Genomic DNA, 23,396 nt, shown 5'->3' on the forward strand with positions numbered 1-23,396 from the left:
CAGGGTTGAAAAAGCTATTCAGAAAATCTGGAACAGCTAAGAATGAAACTGTAACTTCTTTTTTTGAGCAGAGATTTTCAAAAACCAGCAGGGGGTAGGTAGGTACAGCTATTTTTCTAGAAGCTAAATTTCAGGTCCCGGTTACAATTCCAAGCTTAAAAACACATATATATTAAATCTTAAAGTCTAAAAGTATCATGAAACCCAGCTGACACTCTATTCTAATTTTTACCTCTCAGATATCATGGAGGTATGCTAACTTCTTCTGTCTTTACAACAACTGGAACTATACTTTGGACAGCATGAGGCCTGCCTTTGTTAATACAGTGCTGGAGAACATTTCAAACAGGGTAATAATTGTACTGTTAGTCCTGTGATAAAGTCTGTAATTGTAGCTGCTGTCTAACAATTTTTTCATCTTCCACTTCTTCATGGGATTCTCTGTATGAAGGCATCCATTTACAGAAGGAAAAAATACACGTACCAAATCCCAGGCTGCAAACACTGCTCTCTCAATTCCAACCTGTTGGTTAAGCAAGGAAATTAGATGCTTATTTTCTCTTTGCATGTATCTCTGCAGAATACAGACTATCTTATTTCTTCCTTGTGTTCCTCTTCATCCAGCAGCTGATGATACAGTAACTCCTTAAAAAAAGGCAAAACAAAAATTGCTCCAAAAGTGTTGCAAAACACCACAGAACTCTTGACAGGCCAATGGTGCAGCCACAGCCCCTATCGCGTATCTGACCGCTCTGTTCTTCTGCCAACAGACACACATTGAAGGGTTGCTCTGCCATTAACCTGGGATTGCAACTGTTCTTAGACAACTTTCTTGCTCTCCAGCTCTGCTTTGCTGCACTTGGAATAAATGCCCTGGAAAATCACATGGTTCTGGAGAGACACTTTAGAAACCTCTGCCAAAGGCATACAATGACATCCTGGTACAAGGAAGAGTCCTTCGCGTTTGAGGCTGCAGAGCTCTGGCTGAAAAACAAATGGCATTACTCCCTGTATCCATCAGTCCTGCATTATGTCCTTGGATAGGCAACTTCTGCAGAGACCACAGTCTATGATCATCCCTGGGCACCAGAGACTGCAGCTCCTAGTGCTGCTAACCTGGAATTAAGAGTATGAAAAGCCTATTTCGCAAGGTTTTGTTAGCTTTCCTGCCACGCTCCTGTTCCTCAGCCAGTCGTTCACATCACTCAGCGCTGACAGCCAGACGTCACTCCTGCCATGCCCAATTAGAAAAAAACGACCTCTTGAGCAGTTTAGATTGACTTTACAGACACAAAGCTGCTTCAGATTTATTTTGTTTTCAATCCACTTCTATTTACAAAAGGTTGTCATGGCAGCTTCTGTTATATTCACTGAAGAATACGGCCCCGGGGATATCAAAGGTTTTTCCAGAGGACAGCAGGGCTGTGACACAGCAGAGCCAGGGCTCAGTGCTCCTCCTACCCACCAGGCTCCCTCCTGGGGAGGGCAATCTCCTACACCACCTACTCAACAGGCCATGCTCCAGGACTTTTCTTATGGATAGCGCCGGAGGTTAGCAGATGTAAAAAAGCAACTAAATCGACTTTATTGTTTTTAACAGGTTTATCAGCTGCTTTAGTTTTTGCAGGGTGTAAGTCAGGATAATTTTGTCTGCAAGCGCACTTACTTTCTCTACCACTTCTTTCCCTGCTTCCTCTAGGAGAGAAACAGGTATCTCGAAGGTTACAGATTCTTCACTCCGATTTCTCCTCCAAAGGTGAGACTAACTCTAAGGTCATTTTTGTCTGGGTTACCCCTACAGGTAGAGGATGAACCTTCCTAATTCCAGCTCATTTTCCTCTGACAGCTCTTGTATCAGGATACTTGGAATTACGTGGAAAGAAGGAAGAATACAATTTTTGTTCTTTGACGTCCTGGGAAAACAAAGAACCTTTTCTCAGAACTGTTTTGAACAACAGGAACAAAACCCACATTTTAGGATACAGAAAGCAAATATATTGGCTGGCATAGCATAGCCAAAGAACAACAGGAGCAAGATCTGGTTAGCCAAGCCATCTTTCACCTTTTCCAGCCAGTTTCACTATTGCTTTCCTTACTGGGGAGGATTCCTGCCAAAAAGGCTTGCCCAGACACGCTGGTCTGGAAGCTTCTGCAGTTGGAGACCTTGGTGTCAGAAGAAGGCCTCCAGCACTTCTGTTGCGGAGGCTGCAATCTTAAATAACAGACCACTAAAGCCTTGCATCCAGTAAACAACATAGAATAGACAGGATTCTTTTTTTAATTGTTTTGTTTCAAGGCTACTTTGGCAGCCAGGCTGACAAAGCTTCCCTGCAATGGCTGAAGACAAGGAGCCAGCCAGGTACTCGGTGGCATGCTGTGATTGACAGGTCAGAGACCAATTTCCAAGGTATTTTGGGTGGAAGCAGGCCCTTTTTATGGCCCCACTCAACAATGGTCCAACATTTCAGGGCTGGGTATCAAAAGAATATTTTGCAAACAGCTCCCTGCTGCCATACTTTGCAACTGTCCCTTCAAATGCAAGGCATGGCCATGAACAACACGGTCATGTGAAATCTGTGCCCATGGTCATGGGTCTGTGCCCCACCAACACTGTCAATTCTCTGGCCATGTTTCAGAGTTGACTCGGGTCAGAATAGCTTCACGGTAGCCCCATGTCCTATCGCTGCTGAAAGGCTGGGTTCCTCAGCTATAAGCAACTTCAGAGTCCTAGCGTAGGTAGCATCATGCAGTCCTGACTACTGATGGTGTCACCTATGAGACATTATTTTTCGGTTTCACTAAGTTCTATATATGTGCTAGGATTGCACTGAATTTAAGGATGTGAAATGCCTGCCAGACATTACAGTTTCTCTTTACAACATAACTCAAGCAGGAGGTGACACTTTACTAAGACAGCTTTTCAATATGGGGAGACAGCTCCTTTAATAAAATAAACAAAGAAAACAAGATACAGAGAAATTAAGCTGAGTGCTGACAAGAACCCTGATTTCACAAAAAATTGCTGAAAGCTGCACTCCTCAGCATCACACCTTAACAGGGCTCTTGGGGTCTTCTCCTCTGCTAATGTTACTGCGCTATGAGTACTCCAGCTATCCCGCCAAGGACAAAGAAAGTCGGGATTTTTATTAACATCACCTGTGAACAATTTCGTTCATCTCAGTCTGCACACCAGCAGATATTTTTTTTTGATCAACCTTGGATTCGTACCTATTACAAGCCTATATAAAACTCTGAATAGCAAATATGCTACATATGCTAATAGCCTGTGAGCAGAATCCAGAGTCTGAACTCTGTGAAATAGAGGGCATAGCTTCGTAGCTCTGATTGATAAGAAATTTTTCTTTTTTTTGAGAACAATCTTATCTAGATGCCTTTGGGGATTTATATCAAATCACTCAATTATTGCACAAGGAAGGATTCAAAACTGACGTACACAGGAACTTCTGTCCTTTTGCTTTTGCTGTTTTGATATACTATCGTAGTATAGCGTAAGTCTTGCTACATTGCTTTATGCCTTCAGAAGCAGGTTGCTCATTGCTTTGCTTTTCTCCCTCCCCCATGCCATCTAGACTGCAGCATGTGTTTTGGAGACAGATATATAAGTCGTACTGTGAGACTGAGGATGCTGGTGACTAAATCTCGGTATGACTCAATGGGAGTGGGCAGTAACAGATGTACAAAGCTGGTTAGCTTTGTGCAAGCCAGTTTTGTACTTCAACAAGGCTATTCCAAATTTTTAATACAAATAGCCTTAAGAGTAATGGCAAACAAATAAAGAACAACTGAGCGGGTCTGAAGATTTTGAGATTGTAGAAATGAGATATAGAGACTTGATTTTGTCCACAGTATGAAGATGCCAGAGGCAGCATGGTCCGGAAGGCAGCCGGTGTCTGTGCATAACCAGCTGTGCACACTTCAATGTCAACATGGATACAGCATCAGATTTGAAATAACAGAATGTAAATCACCTTAAATTATGTGCCTGGAAGAAATGGGAAATATTCAGTCCCAGGGAGGCATAATCTAAAAAGTTAGGGAGTAATGGCTGGCTGAAAGCTAACCCAGATCTCAGTATATGAAAATCCCCATCCATCTGGTGATTATTCAATACCCTATATTAAAAAACTCATATACGAAAACTTTGCCTAAGAAAACCAGCCTACATGTAATTTCAAGGCATTTATTTCAGCTGTAACAAGAAACAGACAAAATACGGAAGAGCTACTGAAGCCATTTCTCCCCCATTCTCATCCATGGGTCACCCAGTCTGGATTGCCACCACTTGGTCAGAAAGAGCTGCTAAAACTAAGAATTTCAAGGGGATAAAAAAAAAAAAAACCATGAAACCAGTACGTCCTTGATATTTCCCTGAAAACAGCTGTCTTTCAAGCTGTTCTGCCTGAGTTATCCTGATCATGGGATACTGGCAGCATCCAGCCCACCCTTCTTCATTTCTAAACCTCTTGATGGATCCTGACAGGCACTAATCTCCAGCAGTCTACAGCAAGTTCACCTTTTGTCTTCTGAGGCTGTAGACAAGGTTCATCAACAAAAACTGCTAAGAGATTCTGGATTGTTGTTTGTTTTGTGCTCAGCCTCAGACTTAAACCAGTAGGACACATTCCTATGCTGTTCATGGAAAAAATGAAATTTTCTTTTAAGCCTCATGCTCTCCTGCCAGGAAACACCATCGTATCTTCTTGGTGATTCAGCCTTTGCAGATGAGCTGAGCACAGATAGCCTGGGGTGGGATGCAATCAGTTCTGCCTGAAGCCCCATAATACTTTTAATGTCCAGAGAGCTCAGGGCTGTATGGAAATGCTATGATGAAGGGTACTGCTCTCCACCTCATCAGTAAGTCACAGACCATCACAAGGGGCTCCCTGAATACGATCCCCGTGCACATGACAGCCTGGTTTGTCAGCTTCTTCACACCACGAACCACACAGCATGGTACTGGCAGCATGTTTATTACAATGGCAGATGGACAACCCAGCAAATGTGTAAATAATGAAATGTCATTTAAAAAAAAAAAAAAAAAAAAAGAGGAGAGAGAGAGAAAGCGAGAGAACAGCAGAGAAAGCAAGTCAGGGTTGAAAACAAAACTCTCAATATTCCCTGTGACACCACAATCCACAAACAAACTCATTATTAAGTGCTATTCCGGGTGCTCAGCTCAAGACAACCTTTCTCTGGTGAGACATTTCCTCCAAGAAGCACCCAAAGTTAGTAAGAGACACAAGGTGAAAGCAGAAGTTAACATACCTCAGACCTGGAAAATGTGGTCAGATGAGTGATGAGGGAATTAAGAAACAACCAAGAGACACGCCTACAGGGTAGGACTGCAGGAGACTGAAAATATTACCCTTCAGATGGCACGTACTCAGTACCAACAGAATTGCTTTCCAATAGTTATATAGTTGTCTTACATAAACAAGACACAGAATCCCAATGTATTTGCAAAGAAAAGCACGCATTTGCTATAAAACTTAACTTGAGCCACAGCAAAATAGCAGAAGTGCAGGAAACAAAAGATGATTTTCCCATAATGTAATGAAAACACTTGAGACACTGCAGCATGGGGGCAATCTGAAGAGGATTCAAAGCAAGGATCATCACGAAGCTTTCTAAATCATCTCTACACTTCAGCTACTTTAAAAGTCACCGTGTTGTGCATTTTTTATGTTTTTCCCCACTCTCTATAGGCCAATTCTCTTTGAAAACCATTTCTTAAAGAAGTGTAAACCAAAACAAAATCAGAACTGAAAACCTCCAGCTGATGGCCTTGCCTGAGAAGGACTTGCAGGGCTCTCCCTTGCATATATATGACTAAAAATGGTGACATTCACACTAAGCAGAGAATCTCTGACATAAATACTTGAACTGCAACTATTTTTTCCAGTTCACTGCATTTAAGGAAGACAGCTGCCTGTTGCCTCCTCTTTACATTCTTGTCAGTTAATAACCATGAATAATCTTAACAGCTAGAAGAAAGCTTATATCTGGAAAGCCAGGCAAGCAAGGGATTGCTCTGATCAAGTAGTCCCTCAACTAAAAAAGAAAGAAAGTAAAAAAAAAAACAACCCAGAATAGGGAAATTAGGCAAGGAAAAACAGAACAGGATGGCTCTGTGCTTAGTGTCTGAAAGACCTGAACGGGAGGTCAAAGGGGACAATACATGGAGCCCATGACAAAGGAAGATTCCCCTCTTGATGCTTTCCTGCTGCATTTTCCTACATCACTTTGCAGCTGCAGAGAACAATTTTATGACTACAAATTTTACAGTTACTTTGCTATAGTTTATCTTGACGTTTTAGCACCACATGTAAAATGAGACCAATATGCTTTATTCCATAGCCTAAACTATGTTTTTAATTTCCCAAAAGAATGGATGTCTTCATTCTTTGCCCTCTGAGCTCTTTATTTAAAGGTGCATTTTGCTGAAGCTGGCAACATAAAAAGCCCTCAAGGACAGAAGAAAGCTCAAAATCTCAAAGGTAATCTAGAAAACCGGATCACATTCATAGTACAGTACTTTGCCCTAAATCCAGCTTGTATGTCCTTCAGGTCCCACCCTTGGCTTTGAGCTGAGAGATGCTGAAATTTGGTACCATTACTACTTTTTCCAGTTAGCAGCGCCATGCAATACTAATAAATTACATCTTTCATCTACTTTAAAGACTGCATATCCAGTCCAGAATAGCTTCATGGACAGACTTAAGTGATGAGACTTTCATTGCGTGCCCTGGCTTTCTGGTTTACCTCTAGGAAGGCATCAAAGGACAGGACATCTGTCATCTAACTTCAGCCATCCAAAACACCAGTCATCTACCCCGCACTTTTTGTCCAGCCTAGAGAGCAAGGAAAAGCCAGTATCTCCAATGGGCAATTTGCTCCCCTTCCCCTGGTTTGGGAGAGGTTAGACAACTTTGGGTGAATCAGCAAAGTATAAATGAACCCTGCCTCTTACCTCTCTCTCTTTACTGACTATAAAGTGGGAATAAAATAACTTATTTACCTTTCCCCCCTCTATTCAGAAAGCAAGCTGTCCAGAAAAGGGATTGCATCTTACTACAGGCACGTCTACACAGCAATCGCAAGCGTGGTTTACACCAGCTCACTTTCACCCAGCTCCACACAGCACTGATAAAAGTGTAGCCATGACAACACATGGGTTAGCGTAGGCTGCAAAATCCCTGCGGGAGGCTGAGTAAATCCTCCAGCAATTTAGCTCACTTTGAGCTCCTTGCTCCCGCTGTTGTACATCTGTCAGGACTCAGCCGGGCTAATTTAAGGCCAACTTCAATCATGTCTTTGCTTGCAGTCTAGACACACTATAGGCATCCATACAATGGGTAGCACAATGAGGTCCTAAGCTCTGCTGGCATTTCTAAGTGTTCCTAAGATGTTCCTAATTTTCCTTGCACAGCTTTGGCCGCTGCATAGGAAACAGGGTTAACTCTTTGACAGGGTGAGCACCCATTGAAGTGAAACTGAAGGAGCCATTGTGTCCAACTGGAAAAACTAGAACCTAACCTTCAAGAAAACAGGCCAGCTATACAACCTCTGGGAAAAGCATGTTTGTTAAGAGAATTGGTGTGACCTAAGGGAGATGACCAAGGGACAGTATATCTCACACTTCCAGACCTCCTCACACCAAGCCCCGGCCACTCATTAAGGCTGTCTCAAGGGATGTGCATCAAAAAGCATCATAGCTCTGTTCCGAAAAGGTGTCAGAAGACACCAATGACCATCTCTGGAAGAAAGATGGATAAAATATTTACCCATCTGGAAAATCTTATGAACAATGAGACAAATGGAAGAACACAATAAAGGGATTACTCACTCTTAGTTGAAATAGCTATCAATAAGTTTTTGCAGTGGGTTCAGTTTGGAAATAATCCTCATATGGAAAGGGAAGGACAAAAATAACATACTGGGGGTTTTTTTCTCATTACTGTACACGCAATGCTAAAATTTTAAGGCAGATATTTCCACAAATAAACTGCAGGCTTCTTTCAAAGGCTATGGCTTTCATTGGTATCTACTCTTACCCCCCCAAAAAATAAATTGCTCCTAGTTTAGATCCAGTGCAGGGAAAAAACCCCTTACGAATGAGCCATATTCACTTCTGGCTCCTTTAGCAAGAGTCTTCTGTTTTTAACCATCTTATTCTTCATGTGCCCATTTAAGCATCACGACTACAATAGACCTGTCTGAACACACTGTGGAGAAAAGACAAGCAAACACACAATCACATAAATTCAATTGAAAACTTAAGCTTGATATCTACATATACATGTTGCCAAAAGTAATTTCTGCCCTATGCAATGGTTTTGAAACCCAGCAGACACACTGGTGAGCTGAAACAGGCAAATCTGCATTTGGTGTGGCTGGCAGTTTGTGCACCAAAATGTGTCAAGAAGCATTTGATCCTGCTTGGAAAGTGTGGGAAACATTTCCATGTTAGCAGGACACCCTGGACATAGTGACAGATGGGCAGAGTACGAGCCTGGCGCGGGAGAGGCCATTTTATAACTGGCTGTTGCTCCAAGCCATGTGGCAGACAGTCCAAACCCATTTGTCACAAAAAAATACAACTCACACTGGGATTACCAAACCAATGCACAGGGAGAGCCTCTGCCTGCGGCTCAACCCGGTACGGACACCCGCGCTGCCAAGGAGCATCACCAAATCCTCCCACAAAACAAGCAAGCACCCAGGCGGGAAACAAAACTTAAATGAAATACAACCAAACCATCTTTTTTTTTCTCAAGGTTAAGTCCACAAGGAGGAAATTTTGATTCAGAGTAAGGTTTTTTTATTCTTACTTTGCTTTTTATTTTTATTTTCATAGAAAAATACTGATCTTTTTCCTCACTAACAAAAATTAAGCTAATGCAAGTAATATGGTCCTAAAAAAATTGGTTATTTTTTTCTCACCAGGAATGCCAATTTCTATGTATATGTATTGAATAGCTGTACAACTATTGGTATGCATTTAAATCCAAGTTTTGTTAACATTTATTTTGAGCTCTATTAAGAATGGAAATTGGACTTAGAACTGCAATCAGGCAGTAGAAATCATTAAATACCTATTAAAAAAGTGTCTCTTACATCAAAGCAAGAGGATAAATCTATCAAAATATTTATCAGTTCAAAAAGCAAAAGTATTAATATCTACAGTGAGAAGCAGAAACAGACTTCAGTGGTGACTATGTCCTCCCAGATGTAGATGTGTCAGGGCTCATCTCATGGGGCATCATTTTTTTTTTTACACACATATAAAACATGCTGTCACATAGGAGAATATATATGGCAAACATAATCATATAATGTGTGCCTACAGACACGATAACAAGCTTTTACAGTTTTCTAACTGCCATTTCTTTTAAATTTAAGATGATTACATATATTTCTTGGCTCCAAATCAGCTTGTCACTGGACATACTTTGGTGGCCAAACATGCTGAAATGACACAGGGATTTTCTCCTCCCAATGGAAAAACCACCAGTGGCTGTTTGCTGCCTGAAGCAAACTGGCTACAGGTGGCTTCCACCAATGCTGTGGTTTGCCTTTAAAGGTTTGTAACAATATTGCTTTTAATTCTCCTGATTTCTTCTTGATGAGTGTCAGACATCCTAGTACAGATTGATGGAGTGGGTTTTGGGGGTGGTGGTTTTTTTTTTTTATTTCAAACTGTAGCATTTTTCAAAACAAATACATTTTTATTCCACTCCCAGAAATAAAAATGGACTAAATTGAAGTGCAAGAGAGTCCTCTTTTGTTGGGTTTCCCACTACCTCCCTTTGGATCAAGGGTTGGCCCCAGGTCGCCAGGATCTATTTCATCCTCCTGCCCACCGTTCCCTCTTCCAATAGATGCTCCTGCTCTCTAGACTCCCAGTTTCAGCAGCTTCAGGTTTCTCTCACCTCCCAGGGCTGCTCAAAGTCAGTGCAGCCTCTGCTTTCCAGCCTCTCCTAAACTCCTAACTCTTCAGCCCATACAGGGGGTATAGCTAGGGTGAAATTCCTTCCCCAAAGGCAGGTATTCTAATCTCTCCTGTGGCCTATAACAGCAGCTAAAACACAGTGACCAACAAGCTGGCAAAATACATTGCATCTTATGCTAGAATAAATTTCAGTTGCTATTCACTAAACCCCTGCCATCATCCCACTAACAGGGCACCTTTAAACCCTTCAGGCTTTGGGTCTGGTCCCAGAAAAGAGTCAGCCTCATCATTATCGGACATTCATTATCTCCCAGGTCCATTAACTGCAGCACAAATTGCATGCGCTCAGCATTTATTCTGGTAGTGGAAAGAGAAAAATGCAAGAGGAACACATGAAGCCTGTAATACACTTCTCTATCCTGACAAATCTCATCAAATATCAAATTAAAATCAATAAGCAGAACAGGAGTTGCTGAAAACCTGCTCTTTGGGGTTTGCAGTGACTAGCCACAGCAATTAGTTGCCCAGCAGTTCAGGCTGCCCTGAGATGAGCAGCATGAGAAACCAGGCATTGCAGGATGCAGAGACCAGATGGTTTTAGGCTGAAATTAAATAAACACCCCCCAAAAGATAATCCCTCTTTCCAAAACACTAAGGAAAAGTTATGCAAGGAAAAACCAAAACAAAACAAAAAACCAAGCTACATTCTTTAACTAGATAAAAGAACATTTTGTTCTGCCTTGGAGTATCTATTGTAATTAAATGCTCTAAAAACAGGACAACAGCCCTGTGCCAGCCATGCATACAAAAGAGACAAAACACTGAAAAAAACCAAAATACCCGAGAACCATGCATTTCTTACACAGCTTGAAGAATGCCTGCCTTCCGACAGAGTCCTGCAGTGCACTCCGGCATCCACCTACATGAATGCAAAACCTATTCCCCTTGCTAAGATAAATAAATTAGAAATAAAAATGAAGATAAAAATAATTAAATCCAAAGAAACCCACATACAGTCGAGCCCTGTTCTGACTTACAGCTCTGAAAAATCCTGCAGTCTGGCTGGAAACGTCCATTGAAGAACTGCATTCAAAGGTTTTCCCTAAAGGCAAGCGCATTTAAACATCTCAGGCTCTGCTACTGAAGCCGATGCTGCAACAGATGGGGACCAGGGCTGGGTGTGTTCCTCCTTCCCATCGCTGTGCTGCAAGAGGATGGCAGGAGCAGTAGGTAACGCAGGAGAAGGCAGGCGACGGGTTTTCTCCCTCGCTGCAGGCTCCCTGCCAAAAATGCTTTAGGCATCGCAAGATTCGATTACAGGACTGCAGCAACCTGCCACATTAACTCCGATGGGGGCCAGTGATGTGCACGGATGGCACAAGCAGGTAATTAAGTGCTGTATTGGGTGCATTAGCTAAATGTTGTGGGTACACCAGAGAAGCTGGAGAGTTCAAATAACCGCAGACGTTTTTAATGTGATCAGAAGAAACAAAAGATCCTGTTTTCAATAGCAGAAGTTTCAGATAACTGAGGCTGCATCTGCATCAGTATCGAATACTTAAGGGAAGGGAGCACAGAGCAGCAGATGCATTTTCAGCTGCTGGAGTATCTGCTGCACCGTAACAGCCCTGTTTCCCACTTCACCACAAGTCCACTTTGTAGCTGTACAAAAGTCCCAGTACTTCTCTGGGCTTAGGTTTTCCCATCTGCAGCACAAACAGGGGAAGACTTAAACGACTTCATCATTTATTGTAAAGACCTCACCAGGAAAATACAGTGTTCGAGCATAAATTATAACATTATCATTCAAAGATAATAGATAAAGATAATAGCAGAGATTTTGAAAGGTTATCACATGAGCAAGTTCTAGCAGAGCAATGCAAATTCTCCCAGCAGGAGCCGAGGAATGCAGGGATCTGAGTTTTCTTCATCAAGAATTACTTGACAAATCCTTCTTTATAACCATGTTCAGCTTTGATTACTCCATCAACCTTTACTGGCAAAGAAATCACCCCCCAGACCATGGGGCCCATATCCTTGGCCAAGATGCTATCAAAGGCTGCCGTAGATGAGGTGACCTCTGGTAGAACAAAGCTAGCGTGAAGGCAAAAGGCAGAAAGATAATCTCTGCAGCTTCCAGTATTTTAACAAAAGGCATCAAAATACTCATGCAATGAACTGACACTTCTCTGGAGAAACAGGTGGCCAGATCCTGAGCCATGAAGCATTGCCAATCCTTTCTTGGCCATTTCAAAATAACATTTGTGATGATGTATTCAAATACTCTTCAACATGGAGGATTTGCTTTAATTAATGGCTACCAGTCACTAAATTGTTACAGTGAGGTGGACTTGCCTTATGCATCACTCTCGGTCTACTTATCCTGTTCACTGCAGGACCCTGCACCCTTTTGCAACCGGGTGCAACTAGTATTGCCCTTAATTCTGTCTAAATCAAATAATATATATCACCAAAAACAGGCAGTATGTTTTCGTCAGCAGCAAAAAAGCTGAGGTCCAGCTGATGCCCCTCATGTGCCAGGCAGAGAGCACATCCCAGGCTGCTGCCCTCCCCTCCCTTGGCGTGCTAAGTGCATCTGATAAAACAAGTCCCTTCGGAGCAAAAAAGCTGAAAATGGCACATACTGTTCACTCAGAAATAGCAGCTATTACTTGAACCATTTTAAGACAATCTCAGTGACAGCCCTTTTTAACACAGAAACGAACAAATATTTAGCTTTTAGAAGGTTTTTTCCCCAGCTAAATGAAGATGTTATGCATGCAGAATATACAAATAGTTCAGGAAAATAAAGCTTCCTCTTAAATTTGGTTTCATGGGTACCAGAGAAACCAGTCAACCAGCCGGAGCAAGCAAAACACATTTGTGTCTCTCCTACTTGAGCTGTAAGAGAAAGGAAGGCATCTGCGGCAGACCTAGAGAGGGCAAAAGGGAAGATTGGATTTATCTTGGAATAAAAGAGGTTCTTCCTACAAGCCAGACTGCAAAGCAAGGTTCAGCTCAAATGCTTCCCTGTATAGCTAACTTAAAAGGATTATTCTGTTTAGAGATCACATCAAATAAAAGGGGTATTAACAGCCAGGAAAATGTCCCATATCCCTAAATCATCCCTTTCAATTCGCTCACAGGGCTCAGTTTGATGTAGCCAATTTCAAGAATTGCCCTGACCTATTAAGGTGGATTTTTAAAATTAATCTTCAAAACTGGTTCTTGTCTCTAAGTCTGATTTGGCACAAATTCTACCTCAAAAACATGCCTTTTGCTCCCCCACCTTTGGATAAGGAGTATGAAGCAGGAGAAACAGATTGCACAACTGCATCTCAGATAAGCAGAACAGTTAATGGTTTAGATACCGTTTCATAAATATTTGCTGAACTAGTTTTTGGATTCTGTCCAGTTTCTGACATCCATGAAAAACACTGAATAATTTGCCATTTTCTTTCACTCTCCTGGGATGAAAAAAAGGTAGGGAGGTTTTGTTATCATTTCTTACCATTATTTAATAACTACTCTACATTTATGTTGATGTGTCCTGCCAAAAAAGCCCAAGCTATTTTTGAATCTACAGGCCTATGTCATCCCAATCACATTTATGTAAATATTTATGTATTATTTATTAATTAATTAAAACCTCTCTTATGACTGAATTATTCCAAGATCAAATACCTGTGCGCATATGTGGCTGGCTAAGCAACTAGTGAAGATCTGAGAAAAAAACCAAACTGACTTCTGAATAAATACCGTGTTTCAAATTGGGATTTCAAGTGCACATGCTCTAATGGAGGTGCTGAGGCTCAGGACTGAAATGCAGCAACATCAGTGGCAAAAAGCAGCAGTGAGTTAGTGCACAACATCTTGCACAAGACAGTGCAACATGTGAAACCACCCAAATAAAGTCATTAAATAATGTTTTCAACCATACCTTACTGACAAGTTCCAGCAGTCCGTATGAACAGGGATCCAAAATTCCAGCTGTTTCCTTATATATTAAGGGCAGTTCAGAAGCCTCCAGAAAATGCTCTGTATAATCAACTTTCCATGTCAATAGATTTTTCAGACTAAAAAATATATTTTTTTCTACTTCTGAAGTCTTTGCATTTCAAGCTCAGCAGTCATTATTGATTGTATGCATACATGTCTTTAAAAAAGTTTTCATATTGGAGCACTTCTGCATTGCTCACATATTTGGACTGACCATAAGTTTTTCATATTTTTACGAGGCAGTGATGCTAGAGGGTGGGGAAAAAAAACCTTAAAAAAAATATTACCAAAACCCACTCGTGCCTTTGACAGTGAATCACACACTCACTTATAGTCCAAAGACCAAACTACGAGGAAAGCAGATTCGTGACTATCACATTTTCACCAGCATAAGGCAATGGAAATACTTGCCCGACAAAAACAGTCAGTGTTGTACCAGCTGCATCTTGTTTTTCCATTTGAAGAGTTTAAGGATTCTGGTTTGCAAAAATTCAAAGCTAGACCCTCAATCAGCTTTAGATTTAGTTGCACAAAATTCCTGCACAATTCCCTCAAGCTGTTCCAGAACACCAACTCTATTTAATCTTTTTGGTCCAAGTACAAGTATCATAAATCTCAAACTGGCAGTACAGCAACCTTCCACAATTTCCCAGAGGAGACTGAAAATGCCTGGCTATTGGTTGCTATTATTTATATTCTATAATTTTCCACAAAGATCTGGTGGTTTTGTAAGTACCACATAAATTAGATGAGTTCATAGGGCCTGCTTCCATTATGGTCTCCTTGTTCTCCCTTGAAATCAATGGAGCTACTGTCTGTGAAGACACCACTTAGAAACATATAGCATAAAGCGATTACTGAAGCACACGGTGAGCCAGAGCTCTGCGTGGCAGGGCAGGGCTTTTGTTCAGTGTGTAATTAAGAAACGTTTTTCATATTTTTACAAGGAACGCAGTCGTCATATTCATGGTTGCCCTGTTCCTGTTCCTACTGAGCACAGAGAGCAGCAACCAAAAGTGACACGCAACACAGATGGTACCACAGCAGCCTGCAGCCAAGAAACCAATGCACTTGGGGGATGCTCAGGTGAGAGAAGCAACTCCTTAAAGGGCAGGAAAAGCCAGAGTAGCAGTTGGGAGACCAGCAAAGCCCAAGGGAAAGGTGAAATGGGTAGAGAAAACTCCTGAGCCACACCGTAAGCTACACCAGCCCATAGTAGGACACCTAAAGTAGTCTCTGAAGAGTTGATGTTTGGCAAAGGGCAGCCACAATCTGCCAGGGTTAGAAAAGGGAGTACAAGAAAACAGAGCATTAAGCCCTAAGAATGAAAAGTAGGCATGAACTGTGGAGTCAAGCCCCCCAAATCAGGCAAGTGGGAAATCAGGGTGGTGGAGATGGTACAAAATGGAAAGAGAGAGGAGTGGAGAAAAATATCCCAGGAAAAAAACCAACAACCACCAGTTTATTCCTTTATGCATCTCCAAACAGCCAGTTTTTTCTTTGCAACTTTTCAGCATGATCTACCAAGCAATGAACCAAATATCTGGGATTCCTGACTCACTGTTGACAAGCCAGAAGAGGATCCATGTGAGAAAAACCAAACCCCAGTGAGTAAGTGCCCATGTCTCTCAGGGGAGAGAGCACCCTGCAAGCCTCTACAATGAAGGTGGATCATGCTGGCCCAGAGATGCAGCAGCCAGCTCAGGTACCAAAAGAAGGATAGCTGCATGCTTGAATTAATGTCTAGTCCTTCAGCAGGACTAAAGCAGATGGTTTTTTTCTCTGTATTTACATGTATACCCAAATGCAAATGATACTGAAGTTATTAGGTGCTCATGCAACGACAGTATTGGAGGCTGCCTTGTGCCCTGCTCTGCACTGCCTTTCCTTCCCACCTTGTCTCCCTGTCTAGAGCTACACAGATCGAGGGATGCAGCCTCTTTCCTGTATCATAGTGGGGAGGAGGAGGCTGGAGGCACTCCTGGAGAGCTGGGCTGTATCTGTGGTCAGCGTTAGCCTCTGAGTGACAGGGGAGAATTACAAGGGTTGGGTTAGGACATAGTGTTCAATAACTCAGGGAGCAAAGGACTGACACTTTGGACTGTAATCCTCTATGATGTGGATGAAGTCCCTTAGAGATGACCTGACCTCCGAGGATTAATAAATCAGAGAGCAAAATTAATGTTGCAGAGTCAGTGGTCCCTCATTCAGCCCTGCCTGAGGCATTCAGGGGGGCTGTGACACTGGTATCAGCAATGGTCTGGGAGGTTTTGAATCAGAATTGTGCAAAACTCAAGGGTAGCGACTGGTGACTCACTGTGACCTCAATTATACCCTGTGGGCCAGCTCAGAGAGCCCAGTGCTTTTCTTCTCTAACAAAAGCACTGAATTTTAAAAGTCCTGAAAGACAGCAGACAAGTCTTACCTTGCTTTTAGCGTACCCCATAAAGGCTTGGCTGAGAAACACCCTTTGGGGGACTGAAATAGTCCCACAAAGGGTGTTTCTCAGAAAAGAAATAGTGGGTCAGAAACAGTCCCACAAGACAACAGAAGAAGGATGAAGCATCTGGAAAGATGAAGCATCTAGAAATGGGAGAAAACCACGTGGGAGTAGGAACTGGTGGGTTAAGAGCAAGAGCTCCAACCACAGTTCCAGCATAAAATCCTTGTATATCTGTGTGCATACCTAAGACTTTCAGTTGGGATCTATGAAAATCTGTACTCTGCCATATGACTTTTCTGCTTCACTGGTCCCAGAGCGGGACCTCTAAGGAGCAGCACTTCCATGAGGACACAGCAATGGCAGTATGGATGAATGGAGATGCCTCAGCTCTGCTGCTGCCTCCCTTGATCCCTCTGCCTTTAGGCTACTTCATGCTCCCTCCCTCAGCAACGTGTGCTGCTCTCAGGGCCCGGGCAGCAACAGGGATGAGGGAGGCAGTGCCAAAAAAAGCTGGGGGAATGGGGTGGGACAATGAGGCAACAAGAAGGAAAAGGTGATGGTAATTAGCTCCACATAAAACTCACCACGCCTGAACTGTCTGTAGTACTTGAAGCCTGGCTTAGAGTTCGTGGTTGAGAACATACAGTGCTACAGCACATCTGCAGCTCTCTGGAGAGCGCTAATTATTTACCCAAAAGAAAACATCCCACTACAATAACAGCACAATTATTCAGAAATTAAGATTTTCTTGCATACTGCACAGCATGTTTTATTTTCTTTGAACCTCATGACTATTTGCCACCTATCTCAGGACTCAGTCAGGCTGGACATTGAGTTAATTCATCTAAGTTGTCCCTGTGACTCCAGGGTACAGGAAAATTACCCACGTACTGACACTTTTGTACAGCCTGGCTAGGGACGGTATGTTCTTCATGTTAGGGATTCTGGGTTTTCTAAGGCACCATGTGCATGTAGCAACTTCGCTGCATGCAGGTTTAAAGTATGCAATAAATAGTAACCATTAACTCTGAACTGAAGCAAGAGCCCACCTGGAAAAGGGTAAAGTGACTGCCAACATACAGTAATGAGCAGTTAAAATGTCATCAAAGGTTTAGAAGCTGAAGCACAAAGATCTCTGCTGGAATTATCTGGCTGCTGAAAAAAACCACCATGGAGGTAAAGGCACCCTGCAGCATTTAAAGTAGGTCAGCATTGCCAGAAAATAAATACTTTTAAATAAATATATTGCAATGCAGAAACCTGACACAGAGTTACAAATTCACTATAAAGAATGCCGTAAATGTATTTGTCAGCTTAATGAAAATAAAGTAAACCAGTTTATCCACTCATTTCATTTAGAGACAGGCAGCGGTTGGGGGCTGAATGTAATGAATACGAGCAACATAGACATTTGTAGACTGGCATGAATGCTTTAGGAATAGTTACCTCTGCAATATTATGCTAATTCCTATCGGAAAGGGCAGTCAGTTTTTTAGACTGTAACTACAGGTGATCAGAGGGATTTTTGGAATGGACCATTTACCTGAGAGCCAGGCTGTTTCACCTGCTGCCACAACACCTGCGGGTTGCCCAGCTCTCAGGGAAGGATAGTCCAGCATGGGCTGGGGCTGTCAGCAGAGCAGCCACACAGGTTAAGGACTGGTGGTCGGGGTACCCAGCTCCCCACCACTGATGCTGGAGCTCCGAGACCACTCTTCAGAGCCATGTTCCCTCCCCAAAAGGATGCAAGATGTTTGGAGGCAAAACCCCACTGTTTTATTGTGGCATCTGCTAGCACAGTGGAAGCCATGTGGTAATAAGCTCTGAAATAAGATGCAATTTATGATAAAAGTTCAGTGTTTATTTAACAGGCAGAAGCTTGCGAATAGCAGTTCTGGATATAGGATGCACCCGGTGAGAGTGAAGTTATTTTAAGATTAAATGTCTGATTTCTACCACAGGGACTCATTTCGGAAAAATAAAAACAAACCCCAAATGAGAGCACACACAGAGTTTAGGTTTTAGTTCCTAATTTTGCCATGTCAATAATAATTTAAAATAATCTACCCACTCCAGAAAGAAAAGGATGCTCTCAAAGTCTCTGACCATAGGCATCAGCATTTTAAATACATCCTAGAAACAAAATTTGCCTTAAGAAAAGTGAACACAATTTGATTTTAAAGAATGCAACAAATATACAACCAAAATTTAAAAAAATCAAATACAGGTAAAAACAATCATTGCAGAAGAAAAGCTTATGTCTGTTTCCTTAGTATTCTGGTTTGGGGGTTTTTTTTTATTATTTTTGTTTTGTTTTGGGGTAGGTTTTTTGTTTGTTTTCTAAAGGTAAGACAGCATTGCACACAAAGCAATCACTAAGGTATATATAAAAAAAGCTCCCCCCCCCAAAAAAAAAAAAAGTTAACGAAATAATGTAAAAGGGGGAAGTCTTATAAAGGCTGCAGTCTTTACATCACACAAGGAAAAGGGTGTAAACTCTCACTGGATTCATCTCCCTCCTAACCTGACCCTCATTAATATGAGTAATGTGTGTGAATGTATATACTTATCTGAAAATACACACACACACATATATTTATCTGTGTGTGTATATATATACATTCACACACCCCATATGTATCTGTATAGCTACAAATACGTATATAAAAGCTAGTGCTGAACGTGAATATTTTTAGAACTTCCCACCTCTCATGGTCCAAACTCACTGTTACATCTATATTTTCAGTGATGAAAGATGGCTTTGTGGTTGAGGCTGGCAGTGTATCCATGTTCTATTCCCAGCCACTCCTCGGATAAATTCTTGCAAGCCCCAAAGGCTGATAGGTCTCTCTTTTCAATCAAAACCTGGCTAAGTCTGTTTAAGAGGTGTCCAGTTTATTATTTTTTTTTAACATACTTTGAGTATGTTAAAAAATTGGAAGAAAACTGAATTTTCTTAAAAAAACTTTGTACATATGACACAATGTCGGCTTAAACCCACAAATAAAATAGCAGCAACAGCTACAACCCACAAACAAAGCATCACTTGTTTCATTCCTTACACTGAAGGCCTCTTCCACAGACACCTGGGCTTCCAGACATGCCCCAAACCCCCCAGTCTCAAGTGGGATCAGCACTGCAAGCCCCAAACCTGCCACATTCATCAAACTGGCCCAACACATCACTACTGCGCTGGCAGGGCTCAATTCAACAAACGTTACTCAATTCCTCTCACAGTTCAAACCCTGTCCTCCTACCCAAGGAAGGGACACACCATGATAATAATTGTACTGTTTAGCGTCATCTTGGGTAGCTGAGCCTATGTGTGAAGGAGATGAAACCACAATGGTAAAGCCTTTCAAATTATCAGGGCCACAGAGGCTGGCAGGGTACCAGCAGCATTTCCAATCCACTGGTTTCATAGCCTGGATGTCTAGTTTAGACTTTTCCTTTCAAAGTTCCCTTTCGACATTCTTGTTTATTACTTATCTATCATTTATTGCTTACTGCACCAAATTTAGGACACCTCTACCAGTTTATGTGAACTCACAAATAACCTACTACCATTACCGAGTCGTCCGGTCCTTTCATTTTCTGCTCACAAGGACTTCTGTCTTACAGGCTTCACCATTTCAATTTACTACTCAACAGCTACTTCTCATTATCTGCAGATATAATCCCGTCAACCTACTTGATTGAAGATTCCCGGCACTTATTTTAATTCTCCCAGGATAACATTTGTGATTACAAGGTGTGCCAATATTAAAATCCCACCAAAAACATTTTCATTGACATTGTTATGTTGTGGACATCTGAGATTAATTTCCAGCTGTACCTCACTAGTGTAATCAAGCACAGCTGAAGAACCAGCCTTGAAGAAAACCAGACGTTAGTAGAGATGTCCCACTTTCATATCTATCATCACTTCTAACAAAAACAACCCCTATAATTATGCTGCAAAAATATGGAAGGCTGCAGTCAGAATACTACATGGTGTTAAAAGATTAACTAATTCGATCCAACATTCCCCAAGTCATAGAATAGCCCAAGTTGAAAGGGACCTCAAAAGGTCATCTGGTCCAATCTTTTGTGGGAAGAGGAACCTAGATGAGATTTATCTAGGACCCTGTCCAATCATGTCTTCAAAACCTCCTGGCAATACCACTTCCATAACTCAAAATACCACTTTGTTATATCACATCTGTTTTAATCACCATTATTACAGCATTGTGTTGGATAACATATGTCTGAAAGCTTGCTGAGCTTACAAAAGTCACCCTCCAAGTGCCCAACTGCTTCCCTCCAGCTGTCAGCAGTAGATTAGTTTCTGAACAGGAACAAGTCCCATAAACAGCAGGATCATCTGCTTTGAGGGTTGGAGACTGAAATCTTGTTTGTTGGGCAACATTCAGTAATTTAGAGCACATTCTTATCTATTAGATAAAATGTCTTTTCCTTCCTTTTCTACTATTTATGAGTATATACACATTTTCCAACAGGAGCAGGCAGCTGGTGGTGGATGTGGGTCCCAGTCCCAATCTCTACGTTGACTCCCTGCGTGGCCCTGGGCTAAAGCATGCCTCAGTCTGGCAGGCAGAAATACTTCCACTGATTTATCTGCAAGAATCACTTTTCCACACCAGACTGTGCAGCTGCCACTTTTTCAAAATGCAAGAGTATCAATTTAGAACAAGAAAACCTGACCACAACTCTTCTTTATTTGTATTTATCATGAAAAGGAAAAATAATTAATGGCTGCTCTCACAACTTTTCTGTTCTTTTTCCTTCATCTCTCCTTTCTCCCCTCCTGGTTGTTCTTTGCTGCTTCTTTAGATTACATGCTATTTATTCAGACATACTGCCTTTGAACAGAACATTATACAGTAGCAAGCATCACTTAGTGCGATTTTTATAGAAAGATAATAATATGGCGTTAAATAAGAAAGCACTAAAAAACCCGAGGGATGCATTGGCCACAACATCAGGAGTAAGTATGACAAACAGCACCTTTGGATCCTGATCAACAAACAGCTAGTGATTGAGGGCTATGCAAACCACTCAAGTCTTTCAGCCTTGCCCTTGCTGTTGGATACCTCTGCAGTACTCCTGCCAAAGATAATCTTCCCCTACAGTTCATTAACATATTCTGAAAAGAGAATTTTATTTACTTTAGAATATGTTCATTACTATATGTATGTATTATTAGCAGTATTTTCCCAAGAATATACAAGTTGTCAGCTATTTTGGAAGGGAAAAAAAAAAAAAAAAAAAAAAAAGCAGGAGGAATCACAGCTACAAAATACTCCCGGATTGCCCACTCCCAGCACGTGAAGTAAAACCATTAGGAGTGTGGCATAATATAGCAGTTATAGTGTCCTGAAACAGAATAAACATTTCCATCCACATACAGCTTGACATATTAGTTTCTCCAGGACCACTGCCCCTCTGCTGGACTGCAAAGCAGCTTTTGAAAACAATTTCCCAGTCCCTCAGCCTTCCATGGTAATGCTCTTGAAACACCCATGTTTAACAAGTTCCAGGAGGTCCTTGGGGACCCCCTGCTGAAACTCTGACAGCACACAGGCATGTGTAATAAACTGTCTTCTACCTCAGCTAAAGCTTTTTATGCAAGGTTTTTCTCTACAGAATTCATTCCTTGGTGTTAGAGCCTGATTCCCTCTCTTAGGATCCTCAGTACAGATTTCCACTGAAGTTTTATCAGCGGACACGTATTTGTGGGAAAGGAATACAAGAAATATCGCTAACTTGAACTTTGCAACATCATGTTTCATTGCTTTTGGAAGCTAGACTGTGATTTTTGTGTAATACAGTGACAATGTCTCAAGCATCAGTAGATACAGAGCTATTTTGGTTTATTTTCTCTAGGGCAGGAGGAAGGGAAGCAGAAAGGAACTCAGAGAAGAAAATTAAACTCCTGTAACTGCCTGGAAAACACAATTTCAAATGCTAGATTTCAAGGTCATGGAAGGAAGTGACCACTGACTTGGACTATATTTAAATGCAATATGAATCTTAATAGTGTGCTTATTTTTAGGCAAGAATAGTAACTATTTCCCTTTCTTCTGTACAATCTTGTTCCTAAAGGCGCCCTGTCCAAAAAGTGATCCAGGACAACTTCTAACGTTGACAGGAGTGCAGTACAGTGCTATATGGCAGTCTACAGGAACGCTGAGGTCTTATTTTTTCCTACCACCACAGATACATTAGCAGTGCATTTCCAAGGTGAAATTTCCTTTCCCAGGGCCAAGTCCAACATCTACTCCAGTCAGTGATGATTCAGGTATCATGTCAGACTCTAGAATACATCCCAATTGTAAGCGAGCCCAGACACTATCCCCAAAAATCTCTTGGCCTTTACTTAATCTGTCTGTGATAATTTCAGTTGTAGTCTTCCAGGCCACGGCTTGCCCAGGCAAGTGATTCAGAGTCACCCAGGGAAAACTGAACACAAGCAACATCCACTAATCTATTACATGGCTAGCCTTCTTCCTGAATCCATTGCTCACATCAATTTTACGAAAGTAAAGAGGTTTATCTAACTAAGAGTTTTAGGCTCATGTCCTGAAAGGACAAATGTTATGTTCCTGCATGGACATTGGATCACTGGCAGAAGAAGAGGTGATTCACACGTTCAAGGTTAAAATAAATGGAGAGCTTTGGGACAGCAGGGATTTCCTCTTCTTCCTTCCTTCCTGCTTCAATGCAGAAGTGCTTTGTTTGGTTGGTTTTCATCTTTTTATGTGTGGTCCCTTTTCCAGGGCCACCTGGGAAATTTATCTAATAAATTCTTCCTGCTGGGAAAGTAATTTTCAAAGTAAAGAGCTGGTAGCACTCTCGGCTACTCCAGCCCCTTTCCTGTAGCACATTATGGTGGTGGGTTTCAGTTTCCATGACAGGCCTAAGCCTTGCTATTGAAAGCTGTGAAATGTGCCATGAACTGTTGTGCGTCTCTGTATATAG

The 23,396-nt window shown here is 41.7% G+C and overlaps 1 protein-coding gene across 2 annotated transcripts in view; it reads right to left on the reverse strand.

The window, feature by feature from the left end:
* The window catches only part of PRKAG2 (protein kinase AMP-activated non-catalytic subunit gamma 2), a 223,293-nt gene that overhangs the window by 157,537 nt on the left and 42,360 nt on the right, over positions 1 to 23,396 (reverse strand). The window contains exon 1 of one of the 2 annotated variants that reach the window (XM_037386869.1): positions 11,011 to 11,148. The exons of the other annotated variant lie outside the window; for it this stretch is intronic. Within the exon in view, the coding sequence (XP_037242766.1) occupies positions 11,011 to 11,091 (81 nt within the window). The 5' untranslated portion in view covers positions 11,092 to 11,148. Of the gene's footprint in view, positions 1 to 11,010; positions 11,149 to 23,396 lie in introns of those variants that run through there. 2 annotated transcript variants of the gene reach the window in all.

Source organism: Falco rusticolus, chromosome 4, assembly GCF_015220075.1.
Source record: "Falco rusticolus isolate bFalRus1 chromosome 4, bFalRus1.pri, whole genome shotgun sequence".
Classification (NCBI taxonomy): Eukaryota; Metazoa; Chordata; class Aves; order Falconiformes; family Falconidae; genus Falco; species Falco rusticolus.